We start from the raw sequence: 20,343 nt of genomic DNA, 5'->3' as shown, positions 1-20,343 counted from the left end.
TCTCGAGAAAGCTTGTTGTCAAAATTACTTTTTTGTCAAAATCAGTGAATATCTCCTCACGATCTGAAAAAAATCTGGTGTTAATAAACAGCCTATAGAGTCTGTAAACAGGGATGTTTCATGGTGGACCCCCTTTTGTTAACACACCCTTTATAATGATTACAAGTCATTAACAAATCATTACTGTGTTGTTTTGCAGACGGCGTAACCAACACAAAGCAGATGATGGTGGTCATATCCACAGTGGAGGAATGGTCCTCTTTGCAGTCCCTTCTGCAGGACAGCTCTGGGGTCCAACACCTCCAGATCACCTTTAGCTCTGTCGGTCCTACCCAAGTCTGTGACCTAACAACGCCCGGTTCCTCTGTCAGCTTACGCTATCCAGATTTAAAACAAGACATGACCGAAGAGGCCATCGGGCAGGCGATAGACGGCTGTTTTTATAAGGCGTGTGTAGAAGGAGTCAGTACATTTCTGTTGCTGATTCAAGGTGGACATTACACGAAGAGGGAAAGAAGAATGGTAGACATATTGCAGGCGAATTTCGGAGCCGAGGCTTTGAAATACTTGGCGGTTCTCTCTCTGGAAGACGGAAAAGTTGCAGAGACATTAGACGACGCCTTCCTGGACTTGATAAACGTGTGCGATGGGAGATACTGTCGAATCACTTCATCTACAGCCACGGACAAACTTCACGCTCTGTTCGAAATGGTGGATCACATGTTGAGTGAAAACGGCGCGACGGGTTACACGGAAACAATGCTTTCGGAGGCGAGGAAAAATAGCACGGAGGATTCGGCGATGAAAATGCTGAAACAGAAGGTGCAAGATGCCGGGGAGAAGGAGCAGGATTTTAAGGAATTGGCCAAACAGAGGGAGGAGAGGAGAGCAAGAGAAATGGAGGAGCTGAAGAGGAAGCATGCAGAGGAAAGGAAGATGGAGGCAGCAGAGAAGAAGCAATTTGAGACGAAGAGAGAGAGTCTGGAAGAGGCTGTGATGAGCCATAGAGCCATGCTGCAGCTACAGGTCAAGGCCAACGAGGGTAAGACAAACCCTGCGTTCCAAATCACATACTCTTTCTTTTTACTACACTACATACTAAAGTACAGAAGAGTGTTAGGGCCACAGGAGAGAGAGAAAATATCAGATAAGGAAGTTTTTTTTCATTATGTCGAGAAATGTCAAGAATAAAGACGAATACTCCAAATTGCTATTGGAGTTAGTGGGGCATGTATGTATTGTTTAGCATACTACAATTGACGTGCATGTATTGGGACATCCTAAATCTTTTTCTGGTATACTAAATAGTAGGGAAGTAATGGGTATTGTAACACAGGGTTGTTTGCACTTGGTTATAGAATGTTAAAATCATAAAAAGTTAAGAGAAATATAAAGACAGATCCATTACTTTATTCTACTCCAAGCATTTTCAGCTGTACAAATAGGGACGTAAGGAAGGACAGGATCTTGTAATTTTACTTTCTTATTATTATATATATTATATATTAGAGTTAAGATAATATAAGTTCAGATTAAGAAAAATACATATCTATTACGTTCCTGTACACCAAGCATTTATATCTGTACAAATATGTAAGAATGTACGGTGCATGTACACTGTGTATGCAATTTTTCTTTTTATTTAACTTTTTTTTTCATGTGGGATTCTTTGAAAAAAGATTAATTGAGACAAATTGCTGACTTTCAGATAATATAACACTTACTAACTACAAAGTTTTTCATTAATGATGCAGCCACTTCTCCCACTAGGGGGCGTTACAGTTATACATTAATATAGAAATTCCTCACTCACCTTCCACAGTCTACAATCACTTTTATTCAGTTCTACACATGTAATACATATGTGCTTTTACCCAATACGGAAAATGACACAGTAAAGGTGAAATAAACAAAATAATTGTCTTTAGTGAAAGCTACTGGTCTAAAAGTCAGGGAGTGTTCTTATCAGTCTACCTTTTGTTAAAAATAGTTCATGTTGTAATCTTTCTGGAAATGCTTTCTAATAGCCAGTTTCCCTTCATTTTTCTTATTTTCTACCTTTTGTTAAATGAAAATACTTCTTTACAGCCCCTTTTCTTTCCTTTTTGTCTTTCAGGGGATGACACCAAGAAGATATCTGTCATGCTGTTGGGTCTCTCTGGCAGTGGGAAGTCTTCTGCTCTAAACCTCATCCTAGAGCGAGCAGGTAACCAATACTCAACCACTCCATCCACTAACGACCCCCCTCAGCCAACTCTGTACTGTCAGAAAAGTGAAGTGTTTGCGGCGGGACATCAACTCATTCTGGTCGACACCCCTGAGCTGTGGGACGAAGACGGGGCCGAAGATCTAGACCAAGTTAAAGACTGTTTAGCTCTGTCCTTACCGGGTCCCCATGTCTTCTTGTTGGTGCTCCAAGTCGGGCGCTTTACCCAGGGAGAGTGCGAGATGTTGGGGGAACTGCAGAAGATATTCGGGCGAGATTTTACGGAGCACGCCATGGTACTATTCGTCCGATTTTTTGACGGCAGCCAACACAGGCCTCAGAGAATCAACGAGTACGTAGCCGGAGCACACGCAACCTTACGAGATCTCGTCCGCAAATGTGGGAGCAGGTATTATGAGTTGAGTGTCACAAGTTCAACAAAGTCCCAGAATGCATTGAGCTACCCGCAGGTTAAAGAGCTGTTAGGGGGGATAAGCAAACTGGTGGCTTCGCACGGAGGCCGCCCACACACGGTGAAAAGGTTCTCAGAGCAGGAGCTGAGGCAAAGGAAGAAAGATATTGAGGAGAGGAAGGAGGGAGCCATGGAAGGGAACTGCTTACTGAGAGACGGATATTAGTGAAGTTTAGTTTCTTTAGATGTTCTCAAAGAAGAGTTTTTTCTTGAATGTGTAATCAGTTGTACATGGATTTTAATTGAATTGACTGAATAATGGTTTGCTTGCAGAAAAATGCCACTGTGGTTGATCTACTATATAAGTGAATTTTAATCATCTTAAACCATTGCAAATAATATATATACATATATCTATATATTTCTAATTAAATGTAAAAAGTGTATTTATACTCAACATAAATCATCATATGCAAATTAAATATGTATCATTTTATTTCAAGATAATTGAGATGAATGCCAGTCAATGTTGTGAAGAAGAATCAGAACTACTAATTAACTTTTAAATTATGAATAAAAAGTATAAACGTGTGGAAAAAAAATTGACAAAATGTTGGTAATGTGGGGTTTTCCAAACTTAACAAAAAGCGCAGAACACATCGGTTATTATTCATGTGTATGTTTATCTAGGAGGGGAAAAAGAAGCACAGCCGCAAATGTTCTGCTCTTCTGTACTTCCCCGTTGGTGCAATGGCTTATCTGACAGCTTTATGAGAGATGACTGTTGAGGTAGGATTGCTTAACGGTTTCATCTCTAACACCATCTGTCACACTGATAAAATTGCACAAAAACACAATAATTATGCAAAACACTCAGATTGATTTATAGCAGTTATTGCGTAACCCTTTTTTTTACGATTATTTTTTGGCATTTTCAAGCTTTATTAGATAGTGCAGAGTTGAAATGGGAAGACAGAGAGAGAGAGAGAGAGAGAGAGAGAGGGGGGATGACCTGCAGTAAAGGTCCACAGGCCGGACTTGAATCTGCGACCACTGCAACGAAGGCTGGAGACAATATGGTACGCGCTTTATCCACTACGCCACCCGATCTTGGGCAACTTTTAAATGCATTCTTTTCAATCTAATGTTTTAGAAAAGTCTTGTTAATTAACATATCAGTGATGGGTTTTGTATTTTGCACTTAATCTGCAAAATAACAGTTCATCTTTGTACTAATAGGATAATGTTTTGGTCTATGAACATATCTCTTTGCAAGTGAACTACATATGACATTTGCCGTATGTCTGAAAATACTACACAACTCAAGAAAGACATGAGATCCTGCTATGATACATTGTATTTTATTGATTATTTTATAAGGTGATTTGTTAAATCAATTTGATTTGATTTTAGCCATGCATTACTTGTGACAGTCCATTAGTGTATTGCAAAAACAATCAGTATTGGCTACTGTGTAAAAAAAATAAAAAATAAAATCTAATATGCTGCTAATAACTGTCTTGCCTGCCCTCCTTTTTTAAAGATTTTTTTTTGGCATTTTCAAGCTTTATTAGATAGTACAGAGTTGAAATGGGGAGACAGAGAGAGAGAGAGAGAGAGAGAGGGGGGAGGACCTGCAGTAAAGGTCAACGGGTCGGATTTGAACCTGCGGCCACTGCAATTAAGGCTGGAGCAAATATGGTACACGCTCTATCCACTACACCACCGGAGCACCCCCAGCCCTCCTAAATTTAACTGCTATCGTCCAGTGTTGCCTCTGGCTGCGGGGCCATAGTGTTGTCGATCCACTCAGTGTAGTGGGAGATGACGGTGTAGATTCCGGGCTTTTTGATCTGTCCGCATTTCTTCCCTCCGTTGGACGTGATGCCGACTACGACGCCATTGAAGAGCAGAGGACCCCCAGAGTCACCCTGTAGAGCACACACACAGAACCAGCAGGAAGGGCTTTAAAGGTGCAGTCAGCGATTCTGGAGAACGCTTGTGGTCAAAATCCCCTTTGGTCAGAATCTGTGACTATCTCCTCACGATCCGCTACCTATCCATACTGAGTGAGTGTGCTGAAAAGAGGCATGCTTCTAGCTACGGTGGGACCCCTTTGTTTACATTACATACCAGTTTACAGAGCCTAGACTGTGTATTAACACTGGAGTTGTTATTTCAGCGCACACATAGTACATACAGGTATTGGATCGTGAGGAGATATTCACTGATGTTGACCAAAAGTGATTTTGACAACAAGTGTTCTCCAGAATCACTGACTGCACCTTTAAACAGGAGATCACAGTATAGTACACAAACACACATCTGACAACAGTGGTTCCAGTTGGCAACAAGCTGTGAATGAGAGTGAAAGGCAACTGAAAAGAACTGTTCACACCTAGATATCTCCTAACAAAGAGTCAGTCTTTTTTGGTCTGGCAAAAACACTTCTTAGCCTACAGCAGCTGGGATCTTCTGTTCGTATTCTTATGTAGTTTAAGTGAGCCAAGCCAAAATCAACATTATTTGGTTTTACCCTTTTATAATTAGTCCATGGTTTTACCGTAAAGTCCCCATAGCTTTCATCACAGAAAAACATTAGAAATACCCTGATGGAATATAATTTTTGGAGGTGGAAACATAACAGAGGTTGTGCCACATTTAAAGCTATAGTGCATAACTTCTGTCGCCCCCAAGAGGAATTCTGAGTTACTACAACAACAATGTCGGCGCATCTACATGAGGTACGTTTTTCTGTACGTCCAGTTTTTTTTTTATAAACAACTGAAACATTTCGCAGGCTCTTGCACCAGTGTCAGGGTGTCAACACCAGTTTGTAAACGCTGCCATACTGGGAAACACAGAGAGAGTTGTTGTGGAGCTGATAAGATTAATCAACTTTGTGTCAACTCATTTGACGATGGCTTGAATGAAACCGACATTCATTTCATATAAAAAGTTATGCATGATTCAAGGTTATCCTATTGGATATTGGTAGAACTATTTATATGTAGGAGAAGAGAAGGAGCAATAGCTTACATCCCTATGAAAAAGTTACGCACTATAGCTTTAATACAGAAAAATATACAGTACATGAGGCTATCTTGACAAATTAACTATTTCTATTTAGAAGAAGGCAGGGCAAGGCAAGGCAAGGCAAGTTTTATTTCTATAGCACAATTCAGACACAAGGCCATTCAAAGTGCTTTACAGGGGCAAGATTAAAATACATAAAAACACATTAGAAAAGCGAGTGAATAGAAATAAAACATTTAAAAGCGGAGGGAATAGAAGTAGAACATTTAAATAAAATTAAAATTACAGGTTAACAAGAGAAAGAACAATAGCTTACATCACAGCTGTCTTCCTTCTTGTAAGGTTTGTCACAGGGGTTGGGGCAAACCTTGTGGGCACACATCATGTTGCTGGTGAACTTTGAGCCAAAGTAATCTCTGCGCCGGCACAGTAGAGGGTTGACTATCTCTACCGACACCTCCTGGAGCTTGTCTGGCCGGGAGCCCAGATCGTCCAGGGAACCCCAGCCCGTGGTCTCCACCTCTGCATTCATCTCAGGGTTTATGCCCCCTGCTCGGATGTATTCCACCGCTTTGATGGCTTCGGAGGCGTTGAATGGACGATCCAACTGTAAAGACAACCAGAGAAAATGATTTATTTAAAATGTTTTTTTGCTTAAAGGTGCTACGAGGAACTTTTAAATACTCCTCATTCTTTTTCTTCTGATGATCATAAATGACATGTAACAGCAAACAAGACCATCAGTGCAAAGAATTCTATTTTCATATAGTTTTTCGTAATGCCTTTGTCATTGGTACGCTTACACAGGAACAACAGCTGGCGGTACTACCGCTTTTGTCCAAAGGGGGAAGCAAGAATTAACACAAACAGAAAGTTCCTCTCGGAGCACCTTTAACTTCTTAATAGATTTTTTTCTCTCAAAAATCTCCAAATAAAGAGATCTGTTGTTGGCATGTTCCTAAAGACATGATAAAATAAGAATTTACATGTGGGAATAATGTATCTCTGACAATTCACATAAAATATCCATATTTATATTATATAACTATATCGCTGACATACCTTGATCAAAGCGATGTCATTATCATAATTTGACGCGCTGAACTCTGGGTGATTGTAGAGTTCCATGATATCAAACATCTGCTTCGTCTCTTCAGCTTCACTCAGAGAATGGACACCCAGCACCACCTTCCTCCCATTCGGCCTTTACAAAGAAAAGATCAATATAGTAGTACTGGATAATCATAAAAAATAATATAATAACAACAATTTGATGTAAAAAATTATTAAATTTTCCCATTTCACAAAATATGAACTATAATATGATTAAGATGAAACATTATCTTCTGTTCTATAGAATAACACCAAAAACATTACACATGCATAAACAAATGCTTTATAAGTAAGTACATTATATTGCTTATAAATAAGTAGGCCTATAAATAATAAAATATTGTGGAAAAAAACTAAAATATCAAAAAAAAATTGCTATATCGACATTCTTATCAAAGGCAAGATTAACACATTGCAGTAGCCTAAATAGATGCATTTGAAAACAACACATTTAAGTTAAACCTAATTGTTCCCAAATTTCCCACATAGCAAACTACAGTACATTGATGGTTAGGGGAATGTTTTGTCTCACCCAGTTGGCAGACAGTGCACAGCGGTCATCACCCACTGGTCTGCGATCACAAACCCTCCACACTCGTGCTTCAGATTCTCCCCGTGCGGAGCCTGGATGGAAGCCATGTAGGGACGGGAGTGTGGGGCCGCTTCTCTGCCTCCTATTATACCCTCACCTGGAACCACACACACACACACACACACACACACATACACACACACACACACACACACACACACACACACACACACACACACACACACACACACACACACACACACACACACACACACACACACACACAATGCAATCACAATTTAAAAAAAGAAAATCACAAAATTTAACTACTTTCACAATTCTGGTTATATACAGTAGCATACATGTTAAGGGTACTGCATGGCATGGTGCAAAATGACTTTTTTTCAGGTTGGGGGGTGATTGGCAGAGTATTTTCATAGTAACTAATTGGGATTGTAGAATTTCATGCCAAGCTTATTTCATTGTCCAAACTTATCAATAATTTAAATCAGCATGTGTGTTAGATAATTGAATAAATAGCACATAGCTAAGTAGGTTTTAAGGTAGCACTTTAGAAAAGTGTTGGTCTTGCAAAAATAATAATAATACAGTTCATTAGATTCATAATACTGTGAAAATAACACAATAACAATCTAAACAAATGAATATGGCATAAATGGTAAATGGTAAATGGTCTTGACTTATATAGCGCCTTCTAGCCGATTTTCTCAGCCCCAAAGCGCTTTACATATCTTACCACATTCACCCATTCATTCACCCATTCATACACACACTCATACACCGATGGCAGTTCTAGCATAAGAAGATAGATCTTAATGCACAAATCATTAGTTCCTTAAGAAAAAAAAATGTTGCTTACTGTGTGAAATGAGAGCAAAAGCAAAGACAGCAGCAGACACGAGGACGTCCTTCCCTGACACCATGATGTCGGTTTATTGACCAGAACCAGCGACTGTGAAGTTATAAAGCCTTTCCCTGCGTTCCAAATCACATACTCTTTCTTCTTACTACACTACATACTAAAGCACAGAAGAGTTTAAGGGCCACAGGAGAGAGAGAAAAATCAGATAAGGAAGATTTTCTTTTCATTATGTTGAGAAATGTCAAGAATAAAGACGAATACTACAAAATGCTATTGGAGTTAGTGGGCGCATTTATGTATTTTCAGCATACTACAATTGGCGTGCATGTATTAGGACATCCTAAATCCTTTTTTTGGCATACTAAATAGTATGGAAGTATGGGAATTGGAACGCAGGGTCTCACTTGAAAGGAAATCATAAATCAAGTAGATTGTGGAGCAAGATGTGTGTGGGAGTCTGTCTCCCTGTTCCCTGTTTCCTGGAATGAACACACAGGAAAAAACAAACAACTTCTCCACTGAAGATGACAGTAAAAAATGCTGTTTGCATTCTTAGCTTAACATTCTGTCTGTATACTTTTATTTCTAGATACTTTCTTTTAAAGGTGGAGTCAGTGATTCTGGAGAACGCTTGTTGTCAAGATTTATTTTTGATTTTTTTTCTAACCTTTATTTATACAGGTAAATCCCATTGAGACCGAAGACTCTTTTACAAGGGAGACCTGTTTTCCTTTCCCACGTTACCATTCACACACACGATCTGCTCACGATCTGCTTCCTTTCAGTAACTGTGTGTGTGTGTGTGCTGAAATAAATAGAAAAAAATCAAGTGTTTATACACAGGTTATAGGCTCTGTAAACTGATATGTAAACAAAGGAACCCGCCGCGCCGTAGCTTGCAACACGCCCATTTACAGAGCCTAGGCTGTGGATTAACATTGGATTTTTTTTCAACCCTCACACACCATACATACGCACAGGTATAGAACACATTCCCACCGCACAGTTCAGGCCAGGATGTCAACCAAAAGGAGTTATCTGCCGTGTCCAAGAACCAACATTAGTTAAGACTATAATTGTAGAGTTGGAGACGATTCCCACAACGTCTCGCATAAAATATTACACCCTGACTTCCACCCGTCTTTAGCCTTTTGTCTTTCACACTTGGTTTGATGTTATTATACTTGTTCAGACAAACTTTTGCTTCTCAAAACCCGTGAATTTATTTTTCTGCTTCCGCGGATGTCTACACACACACACACACACACACGGAAAAATGTAACAGACACACGGAAAAATTTAACACACACACACACACACACACACACACACACACTCAAACGCGCACACACACACACACACACACACACACACACACACACACACACACGCACACACACACACTCAAACGCACACACACACACACACACACACACACACACACACACACACACACACACACACACACACACACACACTCAAACGCACACACACACACACACACACACACACACACACACACACACACACACACACACGAGAAAACATGTAACAGACACACACCCATTTTATAAATCTGGGGATTTTTGACATGTTTATTTAACTGAGCCTCCCGTTTCTCTGGTGTGTGAACAGAGTAATCTCGCTGAGAACTTGAAACAGAAATGCTGCCTTCGGTGGCGGTCTGAGAAAAAAATTGAATTTGGGCTGATTGTGCTTTGGGATCGGAGGTAAAGGAGATTTAAGAGTCAAACAATTCATCCAGGGAAATCAGTGAATGTTTGTTGAACCTTGGGGGATTATTAGTTCCTGTTGGACGTCCTATAAAGACTGATTTACTTTTTGATTTACTCTCTCTGTATTTGTTTTGTCCTGCCAAGAATTTTCTACTTTCTTACTCTTCTGTTACCACATTGTGAAGCTTGTTGTACCTTTGTGGTTTTTTTGGCAGTTTATAGATATGTATATATACATGAATAAACCTCGTTTTGCTCTAAGAAATAAAACACATTTTCATTTTCATTATTATTATTATTATTTTTTTTTATGCTTATGCTTTATTTTTTCCAAAATTATTCTTGTTTATTGTTTGTTTTGTTTTGTTTATTTTATTCCACATACAAAATAGATTTAAAAAAAACATGTAGTAAAAAAAATTAAAAATACATGTGTGGGTGTGGCAGAAACCTGTACAGGCTTATATAGAGCCACACCCAAAATACATTTACATATTAATATTTCTCCACTTTACAATGTACAATTCATACATCCAAATATGCAATTATTCACAAGGAGAAATTAAAATCCACCTTTCGAACCTAACAAACAACCAATAAAGTAAATTAAGTACATATATGTTGTAAATATAAAATACAATAAAAAGAAGAGACTAGGGGGCGCCCTTAGCTCAGTTGGTAGGGCGTCCCCCTCCCCCATGGGCCTCGGCCAGCAGCGGACCCGGGTTTGATTCCAGCCTGCGGTCGTTCTCTGCATGTCACTCCCCTCTCTGCCCCATTTCAACTCTCTCTCTAGTCTCTACACTATCAAATAAAGCATAAAAATGCCAAAAAAAATCTTAAAAAAAAAGAAAAAAAGAAGAGACTAAATACATAAAAAGAGAGAGGGGGAAAGCATTGTGTAGCTCTACAACACACATCACTAATTAAACATGTCATCATCATCATCATCATCATCTTTAACCGCTTATCCGAAATCGGGTCGCGGGGGCAGCAGCTTGAGCAGGGAGCCCAAAATGTGCAGTAAATAATAAAAGGGACACACTGGCATTAACTAATATGACTTTATTTGATATAGCCCAGATCACAGACAGTATATTGTGCAAAATTCCAATGAAATCTTGGAGTCTGTTTAAATTCAATGGTGGTTTAGTTTACTGCTGACACACAGACACAGGTAATGATGCTATTTAATTCTAGACCTACACTGCCCTCTGTAGGTACAAACAAGTACTACAGATGTAACTTTAAGAATATGCAACAAGATCATCAATGGTAGGGACAAACTTTAACAGTTTTCAAGCTGTTAATGTACATTTTCTTGTGGGTTTTAAAACAGTAAAATACATGAACAATTAAAAACTGTTACAGCCTATCGACTGAACTCAAAGACAATGTTATATCATTATGCCGGCCACTTTCTCAGGATTGGGCCTATTATATTTTAAATTTAAATTAAAGTTACACAAATTCAAGTGGTTGCATTGGTGTTAAATGGGGTAAACATACAAGCTAACTAGTTCTAACAATTGTTCTACTTCTCTCAAATTAAAGCTGGGGTGGAGGATTTGGGGAGAAAATGGCAGTTGGGATAGAGATTCGAATCCAAATACCTCAACCGCTCCACTTGTTCTCTTTGGTCCCTCCCCTATGGTCCCTCCCTGACACGCTCTACACACCAACAAAGTCGTGCCAAAGTGAATGGACAGTCCCAACAGCCGGAGCCTCGCTCTGATTGGTCAAAGTGTACAGCTCATGTTAACCTTGACCAATCAGAAATCATATACCCAAGCTTTAAATCAGGGCAGGATTAGGCCTATTATTATTATTATATTAAAATCAAAGCTACATTTCTTAGGGGTTTTTCTCAAGTGGTTGCATTAGTGTTAAGTAAGGGTTTTAATACATGTTACCTTAACCTATTTATAACAACTTATCTGCTCCTCTCAAATTAAGCCATGACTCACATTCTCTCAATTGCCAGTTAGGAAGAACATAGCAGTTAAAATTACAGGTTCAAACCGACACAGACATCCATCAAGATATAGTGACGAGTTCATTTAGCTATGGCAACGTACTTGCTGTAAAAATTGAATATACAGGTATGTGAGTAGTTCCAGAAAGAATATTTAAGATAAAGTGTTTCACCACTTGCAAACATACTTGGATATAATGTTTAAAATAACATATATATATTTTTTTAAAGTGATGAATTTCAGTTGTCATTGTTGGTGTTGCCATGGAGCCGAGTTACAACTATAACTGTAGCCTCGAGGTAGCAAGCCCACCCAGCCAGGTATGCAGCGTGTGTGTGTGTGTGAGAGTCTGTTACATGTTTTTGTGTGTGTGTGTGTGTGTGTGTGTGTGTGTGTGTGTGTGTGTCTGTTACATGTTTTTGTGTGTGTGTGTGTGTGTGTGTGTTTGTGTGTGTCAGTTACATGTTTTTGTGTGTGTGTGTGTGTGTGTCAGTTACATGTTTTTGTGTATGTGTGTGTGTGTGTGTGTGTGTGTGTCTGTTACATGTGTACGTGTATGTGTGTGTGTGTGTGTGTAGACATCCATATCTGCTCATCCATGTGTGTGGTCTGGCACTGAACCAGTTATCAGAGGTGAGTTAACAGAGTCATTTTCCACTTTATGTCTTCATAATGTTTCATTAGTCTCTCTCTCTCTCTCACACACACACACACACACACACACACACACACACACACACACACACACACACACACACACACACACACACACACACACACACACTCTCTCTCTCTCTCCAACCTCTGACTTTCATTCTCAGATTCTCAGACACTGAGTCAGAGAAGCTGTCAGTCTGTCTGGCAGGATTATTAATCCATCAATCAATCGCTTAATTTGTCTTTTCGTTTTGGTAATTAGTGAATGTATGTGACGTGACCTCCCTCTGGGTTTGGCCTGTTACAGCCTCATTCATTTGATTAACTTGGTGCATTTTAAAACTACTGACAAAATATACAAACATAGTCTGTAAATATAATATAATATAATATAATATAATATAATATAATATAATATAATATAATATAATATAATGTAATATAATATAATATAATATAATATAATATAATATAATATAATATAATATAATATAATATAATATAATATAATATAATATAATATAATATAATATAATATAATATAACAGAACATAACATAACATAACAGAACAGAACAGAACAGAATATAATATAATATAATATAATATAATATAATATAATATAATATAATATAATATAATATAATATAATATAACATAACAGAACATAACATAATATAATATAATAGAATAGAATAGAATAGAATAGAATAGAACAGAATACATCTTTAGTGTCGAGCTGGACATTTGTCTCACCAATCTAACCAGACAACAATACATTATAAATGGTTTTGAAGAAACATTATATAAAACATATAAAACAGATAAAACAGACAAAGATGGTCTTGCTTGCGTCTCATCATCGGACACTTGTAGAGATAATAAAATTGATTGCACCTGGGAAGAATTCTTTTTTATAGTGCAAGGCAAGGCAAGTTTATTTATATAGCACAATTCAGACACAAGGCCACTCAAAGTGCTTTACAGTGGCAAGATGGGGCGACTGTGGCTCAGTTGGTAGAGCGGGTCGGCCGATGATCAAAGGGTTGGAGGTTCGATCCCTGGCCTGCCACCTGTGTCATGGTTGTTGTGTCCTTGGGCAAGACACTTCACCCACCTTGCCTCGTGTGAATGTCGATAGTTAGCCTGCTATCGATGTATGAATGTGTGTGTGAATGGTAACGTGGGAAAGGAAAACAGGTCTCCCTTGCAAAAGAGTCTCCGGTCTCAATGGGATTTACCTGTATAAATAAAGGTTAAAAAAAAAGAAAAATACATATAAATATTTTTTAGTAGACACTGAAAAGCACACATATCACACTAGATATGTATTTAAGTTACAAGCCATGATATGAATGAACCAAAAGTTTGGTGCATAACCAAAAATCCCAACACAAGAAGATGAACCTGTGACTATTTCTAATTTGATTAATGTCCGTGATATAGGTATTATTATAACAATAATAAAATGGGCCGATGTAAATTTAAAATTAAGCTAAGAAACACAAGGATAATTTTTCACCTATACGAATCAAATACTGTGATAATATATGAGGAAATATCTGAGAGTGAATTGTTCAAATACACACATCGGTCCATTCTGAATGTGATTCAACTTTTTGCATGAATCACCTGTGGAGTTTCATGTGTCACTTTGATTTACACATGTCAATCCCTAGTGAGTCACTGTGCGTTAGTCACTCTAACCTCAGACTTCACTGGTCTGTGTTAAAAACATATTTGTGGGATATCACCTTACTAAAGGAAAGGAAATACATTTACAACAAACAAACAAAACAGTGGCAGTGAATTAAGCTGCACTAACATTTAAAGGTGCTCCGAGGAACTTTCCGTTTGTGTTAATTATTGCGCTCCCTTTGGACAAAAGCGGTAGTGTTTTTACTACGCCAGCTGTAGTTCCTGGGTGAGCGTATACCCATGACAAAGGCATAAAGAAAAACGTTATAAAAATAGCATTCTTTGCACTGATGGTCTCGTTTGCTGTTACAGGTAATTTATGATCATCAGAGGAAAAATTTGACTGTTTCAGAAATATTTTAAAGTTCCTCGTAGCTACTTTAAATAGACTCAACTTTTGAACTATGAATGAAAGACACTACAAACTGCAAATTCTCCAAAAGTACTATTCATGAAAGAATCAACATAACATGTGAATTTGAAAATTAAATCAACAGCCCTATACAGTCCAGATACATGACGCCATTTCTGTCCAATTGACAAGAAAAACTAATTCTAATAACTATTGATGCAGTCTGAGTCAATACTAATAATCATTAAAATAAAAATTAATAAACTTTTCATATAGGACAAAAGTGCAGCTTAAAGTGCTTTACACTTATAAAATGACATACACTACAGGCTTCACATTAAAATAAACATACAATGGACATAGACAGGACAATAATAATAATAAAAAAAATAAAATAATATAAAATAGATAAAATACATTGTAACCAAAGCCAGGCATTTTCTTTTTCCAAGAGTGTTGTTGTCTGATATTATATAACCACCGCCTCAGTCTGCGCCCAGTTTAGCAGCAGCAGTGTGTGTGTGTGTGTGTGTGTGTGTGTGTGTGTGTGTGTGTGTGTGTGTGTGTGTGTGTGTGTCTGTACTCTGTTGTGTCTCTCCGGGAGGTTTTTCCAACATTTGGGGAATCACTGACCCACTCTCTTCTCAATGAACTAGAACATAACCACGCCCCCCTTTTTCATATGCGCCTCTCTGATTCGCTGATGGGAATTATCTAGCGCCTTTGGATGTGGCTTCTGTCATGAGTTTTCCTACTACTAAAACTCACCCAAACTCCTCCATCCTCTCTTACACTTGTTGCTGCTTTCCTTGGGAGACGCCACCTGAAACCGATCTACATTTTTTCTTGTCGGATTTTTTTCTATTTTTATTATTTTAATCAATTCCTTTGTATATCTGGTACAAATTGGAAAATAAAAAATAAATAGGCAATAAACGTTGACATCTTGAATTGGATTTTCCGCGGGGGAGTGATGAACTCCATTGACCCTCAGTCCCATCACCATCAAATCCACCATCATCCGCAACACCACCACCAACACAGCTCACCCACAGCCGGCTCTCTCGCACCCAAAGGCGGCCAGGACGCACCGCAAGCAGCACCCCCTCCTCCACCCCAAGACATGGCCGCTGTTTACTGCGACAACTTCAGCAGCATGTACCAACAGCACCAGCAAGCCAGTCTCCAGAGCGCGCAAAGACAAGCCAGCTACGGGTTAGGAGATTACGCGTCAACTCCAAACCCTTACCTGTGGCTAAACGGACCAGGCGTAAATTCATCTGCGTCTTACCTGCACGCGAGCAACAACCCTACGTCATTCATACCACCTTCGTACGGCTCCCAGCGGCAGTTTATCACCAACTCACCCGGATTCGGAGGGCCGGATTTGGGTTGGCTGTCCATCGCCAGTCAAGAGGAGCTGTTGAAGCTTGTGAGGCCACCGTACTCGTACTCTGCGCTTATTGCCATGGCGATCCAAAACGCGCACGAGAAGAAACTGACCCTGAGTCAGATCTACCAATACGTGGCGGAGAATTTCCCCTTTTACAAGAAGAGCAAAGCCGGCTGGCAGAACTCCATACGACACAACCTGTCGCTAAACGACTGCTTCAAGAAGGTGCCGAGGGACGAGGACGATCCAGGTACCGTGAACGCATCAGGGAAAAATGTTAGGTATTATTAGTCATAGATAGTAGCCTATATAAAAGGTATTAGTAGAAATCTTATGTGGCGTTTAGGTACAGTTTACGATCCTGTAAGACTCAGTGATTTTTTTTTTCAATTTCTAAACATATAGGCCTATATATGTTTCTTCTCTTTTTTTAAATTATATTTCACTAGTTTTTATTTTAATGCAACAATGTTCCAATCTTACTGTGAACGCACCAGAGAAAATGTTAGGTATTAGTAGGAATGTTATGTGGTGTTTAGGCTACAGTTTAATCTCATGCAAGGCTCAGTGAAAAAAACATTTCAAATTTGGACATAAATGTAGCCAATATAACCACTAAATATATATTTTCTCAATGTTCCAATCTGACTGTGAACGCACCAGAGGCCAAATTACAGAAGCTTCCTATTTTAAGTCCTAAATTAGGATAAGGATAAGGATTTTTCTGATTTTGGTATTACAGAAGCAAATCCTACATAACTTAAGGAATCCTATCTTATCTTACCCAATTAATTCCCAGGGGAAAACATTATTGTATAGGCTCAAAATAATGTGGCGTTTAAACTTTAGGTACAGTTTACTATCTCCCAAGTCTCATTCAGGCTACATTTGCAATTGAAACATAGGCTACAGTATAGTATGTTTTGATTTTTTTTTTTAAATATAGGCCTGCTTTTATTGCGCTCATAAACTGTGTATACTAATCATTGTAGGTCTACTCTATGTTGTTTTAACTTGTAACCTGTTCGGCTTGGTGCTTTGTTTAGTTTGGTAATCCTTTTGGTTCTGTGCCAGGCCTTGTTTTGTGCAAATGCTCTTCTTGTATTTTCTCTTTCTTTTTCCTATCCCTCCTTGCTTATGAGTATTTAAAAAGCATTTTTTTAACATTGAGGTAAAGGGACTTCAGTTAGTCTTTTGGTATATTTTGGCATTTTTAACCAATTTAAAATCAAGTGTTTTATTAATATGAACCGTCCCCCTCTTAAATAGAAATTAATGATTTGAATTGTGAATTGAGGGTCATAATGAATTACATTTTAATTGTAGAGAGAAATGTGTTACTTCACATTTTTAAAACGTAATAACAAAAGAGAAAAACGTTAAACCAAAATAATTTAGCTGCGTTCTAATTAACCACTCTTAGAGCTTTAATACCTAATCATCTGTATCACATATCATTCTCATAAATTCTCAACTTGAGAGCATTAATTTATACTGGATGGACATTTTCTAATTTATTTTAAAAAGCAACAAGTTACAGTGACACAACTACATTTCCTTTTGTAGTGTAAAAAATATAAAAAATAATAATAATGGTAATATGGGTGGTAATACATTATAAGAGTAATTGCAATTAAATTTAACAGAACAATATAGGCTATACCGTATATAAATGTGTGTATGTGTGTGCGTAAAAAAAAACACTGGTTTATTTAACGCTCAATCCGAGGTAGTACAAATATATTTTATAATTTTACTAGAAATATTACTTTTTTTAAATATTGTTTTTGATAAATTATGATTATTTCAAGAAAAGTGTTTTTTTGTGTGTTTTTGCTAAAACTGCAGAGTCCAGAAAATGCTCTCAACTTCTAGAAAAACAAACCCATGAAAAACAATTAAACAAATAATTTAAAGATGTTGTTTTTATGACAGATTGTGTGTAGGGTCATGGCTGGAAAGGATTACATTTTAGTAAAAAAAAAAAAATGTAGTAGGCTATATTATTTAGACTTTATACCATAGTCTGTGTGAACTCTATTCTGATTGGCTGGAGAACATTCCATAGGTGTGGATTAACCCGTGATGTATGGACACCTAGATCAAACTGTTAAACCTTCTGTCCACTTTAATGCGTCGCTGCTGATTAAACAGTGTTGATAACTGATTTATAAAGCCTAAAATGTGGTTTGAAAAAAAATTGCTCATACATTTTGCACTTGTTTGTACTTTGTAGTTTGGCTTATTTGAAGCTATATGTAATAACATAATTCTTGCTGTTCTGAGATTGTACCTTCACGGTTGAATGCACTTGATGGAAGTCACTTTGGATAAAAGTGTCCGATAAATGAAGTACATTTTTTGTTATTAGGCCCCAGAACTCCCATAAGGTAAAATGTATTCCAATCAAAATAATAATAAGATAAGATAAGATAGTCTTTGTCATTGAATTGTACAGTCAACTATACAACGGAATTGGGAGTGCCAACTGAAGGTGCATTACACAAAATAAAAATAAAACAATTTAAGTTAAAAATAGTAAAAAACAAGACACAGACATAACAGAAAAAACATTTGTGACAAGACAAGGACATGCGATGTCATAATAAATAAATATAAAAAGCAGTTATAGCCATATTGCACTTTTGAAAGTGAGGTATGTGTGTGTCTGTTTAATGTTTTATGTGAGTAATAAGGCATTAAAGTAATAAAAAACATTAACCAAATCTCATCTCATCTTTTTATTTGCAGGAAAAGGAAACTACTGGACGCTGGACCCAAACTGTGAGAAGATGTTTGACAACGGGAACTTCCGCCGGAAACGGAAGCGACGCTCCGACCCTAGCAACGCCGCCGCCGGAGCTGTGTCCACGGCAACATCAGCATCAACAGGTTCCACCAAGGTTGACGATAGCAACCGTCCCTTGGTCGTCGGGGTCGGTGGGCCTTTAAAACCTTCAGAAAGCCCCCAGCTCTTAGGCTCTTCCTCACCTGAGATGGAAGCAATGTCCGAGAGCCACAAATCGTCTATTTCACCCCCTGGACTGTCCTCGAACGCGTCTTGTTTTAATAACTTTTACAGCAACATGTCGACACTAAACAATGCAGCGGCCCCAAGTCGGCAGGGAGCATTGGGATTGGTTAACGAGCTGGCCAATAGAAACATTACGGCGTTGAACCCTTATCATCTGTCTTCCAACCAGCCAGGGCAGGACACAGGGGCCTCGGAGCAGCAGCATGGAGGAGATGGAGGCGGCGGCTTGCATTTCAACCGTGGAGTTTACTACAACACATTCGGCGCTGGGCAGAGCGGACAGTTCAACGGACACTTCTACAACAGCTTCAGCGTCAACAGTTTGATTTATCCCCGGGAAGGGACAGAGCTATGAGAGTTAACAGTTTAACCACACTGACTGTTTGAGATACTTACTGCTCGGTGAATGCTTCTGAAACTATAAGAGACGGATTCACAACATTTTTTTCATTTTTTCATTTAACTTTTATTTATCCTCGAGAGACCAATTGAGGGGTGACCCTCATTTTCAATGACGTCGAGTTCAAAACAAATTCAAAACAACAATACAAACAAAATATTCAATGCAAAAACATCAAATACACAACAAGTGAAGAGAAGAAAAAACAAAACGATTGAAACATTTACAGAGTGGGGAAGAGTGGCAGCAATTAAAAGGCATAAAGTACAATATAGTCTAATTAAAACAGTTACAAGTAGAGTTTGGCAGATCCAAGATAGTCTGTTTAAATTGGCCAAAGGATATGAATGTATTTAGTTTAATTTTTAGCTGTAAGTTGTTCCAGGAGTCAGGTGCACTGAAGCTAAAAGCTGTCTTTCCCAGCTCAGACCGGGCTTGTGGGACATAAAGCATAGCATGTCAGTGCAACAACGATGTCACACTGGTTTTGTTTGAGAGACTCACTGCTCAGTGGGTGAATGCTTTTTGAAACACACATGCATACCGGAAAGGACTGCAACCAACGATTATTTGCAAAACAATTGATCAAATATCTTCAATTCGTTGATGCAGTCTTAAAACATGCATGCATTTGAGGACAGAGGTCAAAGTGCAGGCTGGGTTGCAGCAGCATCTATGCATCATGAAAACAACACTCCATAGACCTAGATTTCAGGGGGGGAGTAGGAGATATGTCCCCCGCAAAAAAATATGGAAGACGACCCCCCTCTCTCCCCAAAAGATTTGTTGATGAGATGTAAGCCATTCCAGAACACGTGTGACATGTTTTAAATGAGCAGAAAGTTTTAAACAATCCAGGAGAATACATATTTGAAAGCAATACAGAATTATATTCCATTATATTTGTGTCTCTGGG

At 38.3% G+C, this 20,343-nt stretch overlaps 2 protein-coding genes across 2 annotated transcripts; one reads left to right on the top strand and one right to left on the bottom strand.

Annotated features, from left to right (window-relative positions):
• Nucleotides 1-4,369: 4,369 nt before the first annotated feature.
• Nucleotides 4,370-8,243, bottom strand: cfd (complement factor D (adipsin); the record flags this gene model as incomplete). Its single annotated transcript, XM_080042203.1, has 5 exons — nucleotides 4,370-4,549; nucleotides 5,971-6,261; nucleotides 6,717-6,858; nucleotides 7,300-7,456; nucleotides 8,180-8,243. 5 exons carry the CDS (start codon nucleotides 8,241-8,243, stop codon nucleotides 4,370-4,372), a joined length of 834 nt encoding a protein of 277 aa, XP_079898329.1.
• A 7,330-nt stretch (nucleotides 8,244-15,573) lies between these two features.
• foxi2 (forkhead box I2) lies at nucleotides 15,574-19,382 on the top strand (the record flags this gene model as incomplete). The annotated part of the gene is made up of 2 exons (XM_080042085.1): nucleotides 15,574-16,243; nucleotides 18,745-19,382. 2 exons carry the CDS (start codon nucleotides 15,574-15,576, stop codon nucleotides 19,380-19,382), a joined length of 1,308 nt encoding a protein of 435 aa, XP_079898211.1.
• Nucleotides 19,383-20,343: the final 961 nt, after the last annotated feature.

The sequence above is a fragment of the Ammodytes marinus genome (genome assembly GCF_949987685.1).
Source record: "Ammodytes marinus genome assembly, chromosome: 15".
NCBI lineage: Eukaryota > Metazoa > Chordata > Actinopteri > Uranoscopiformes > Ammodytidae > Ammodytes > Ammodytes marinus.
This window is presented reverse-complemented; position numbering and strand designations above follow the sequence as displayed.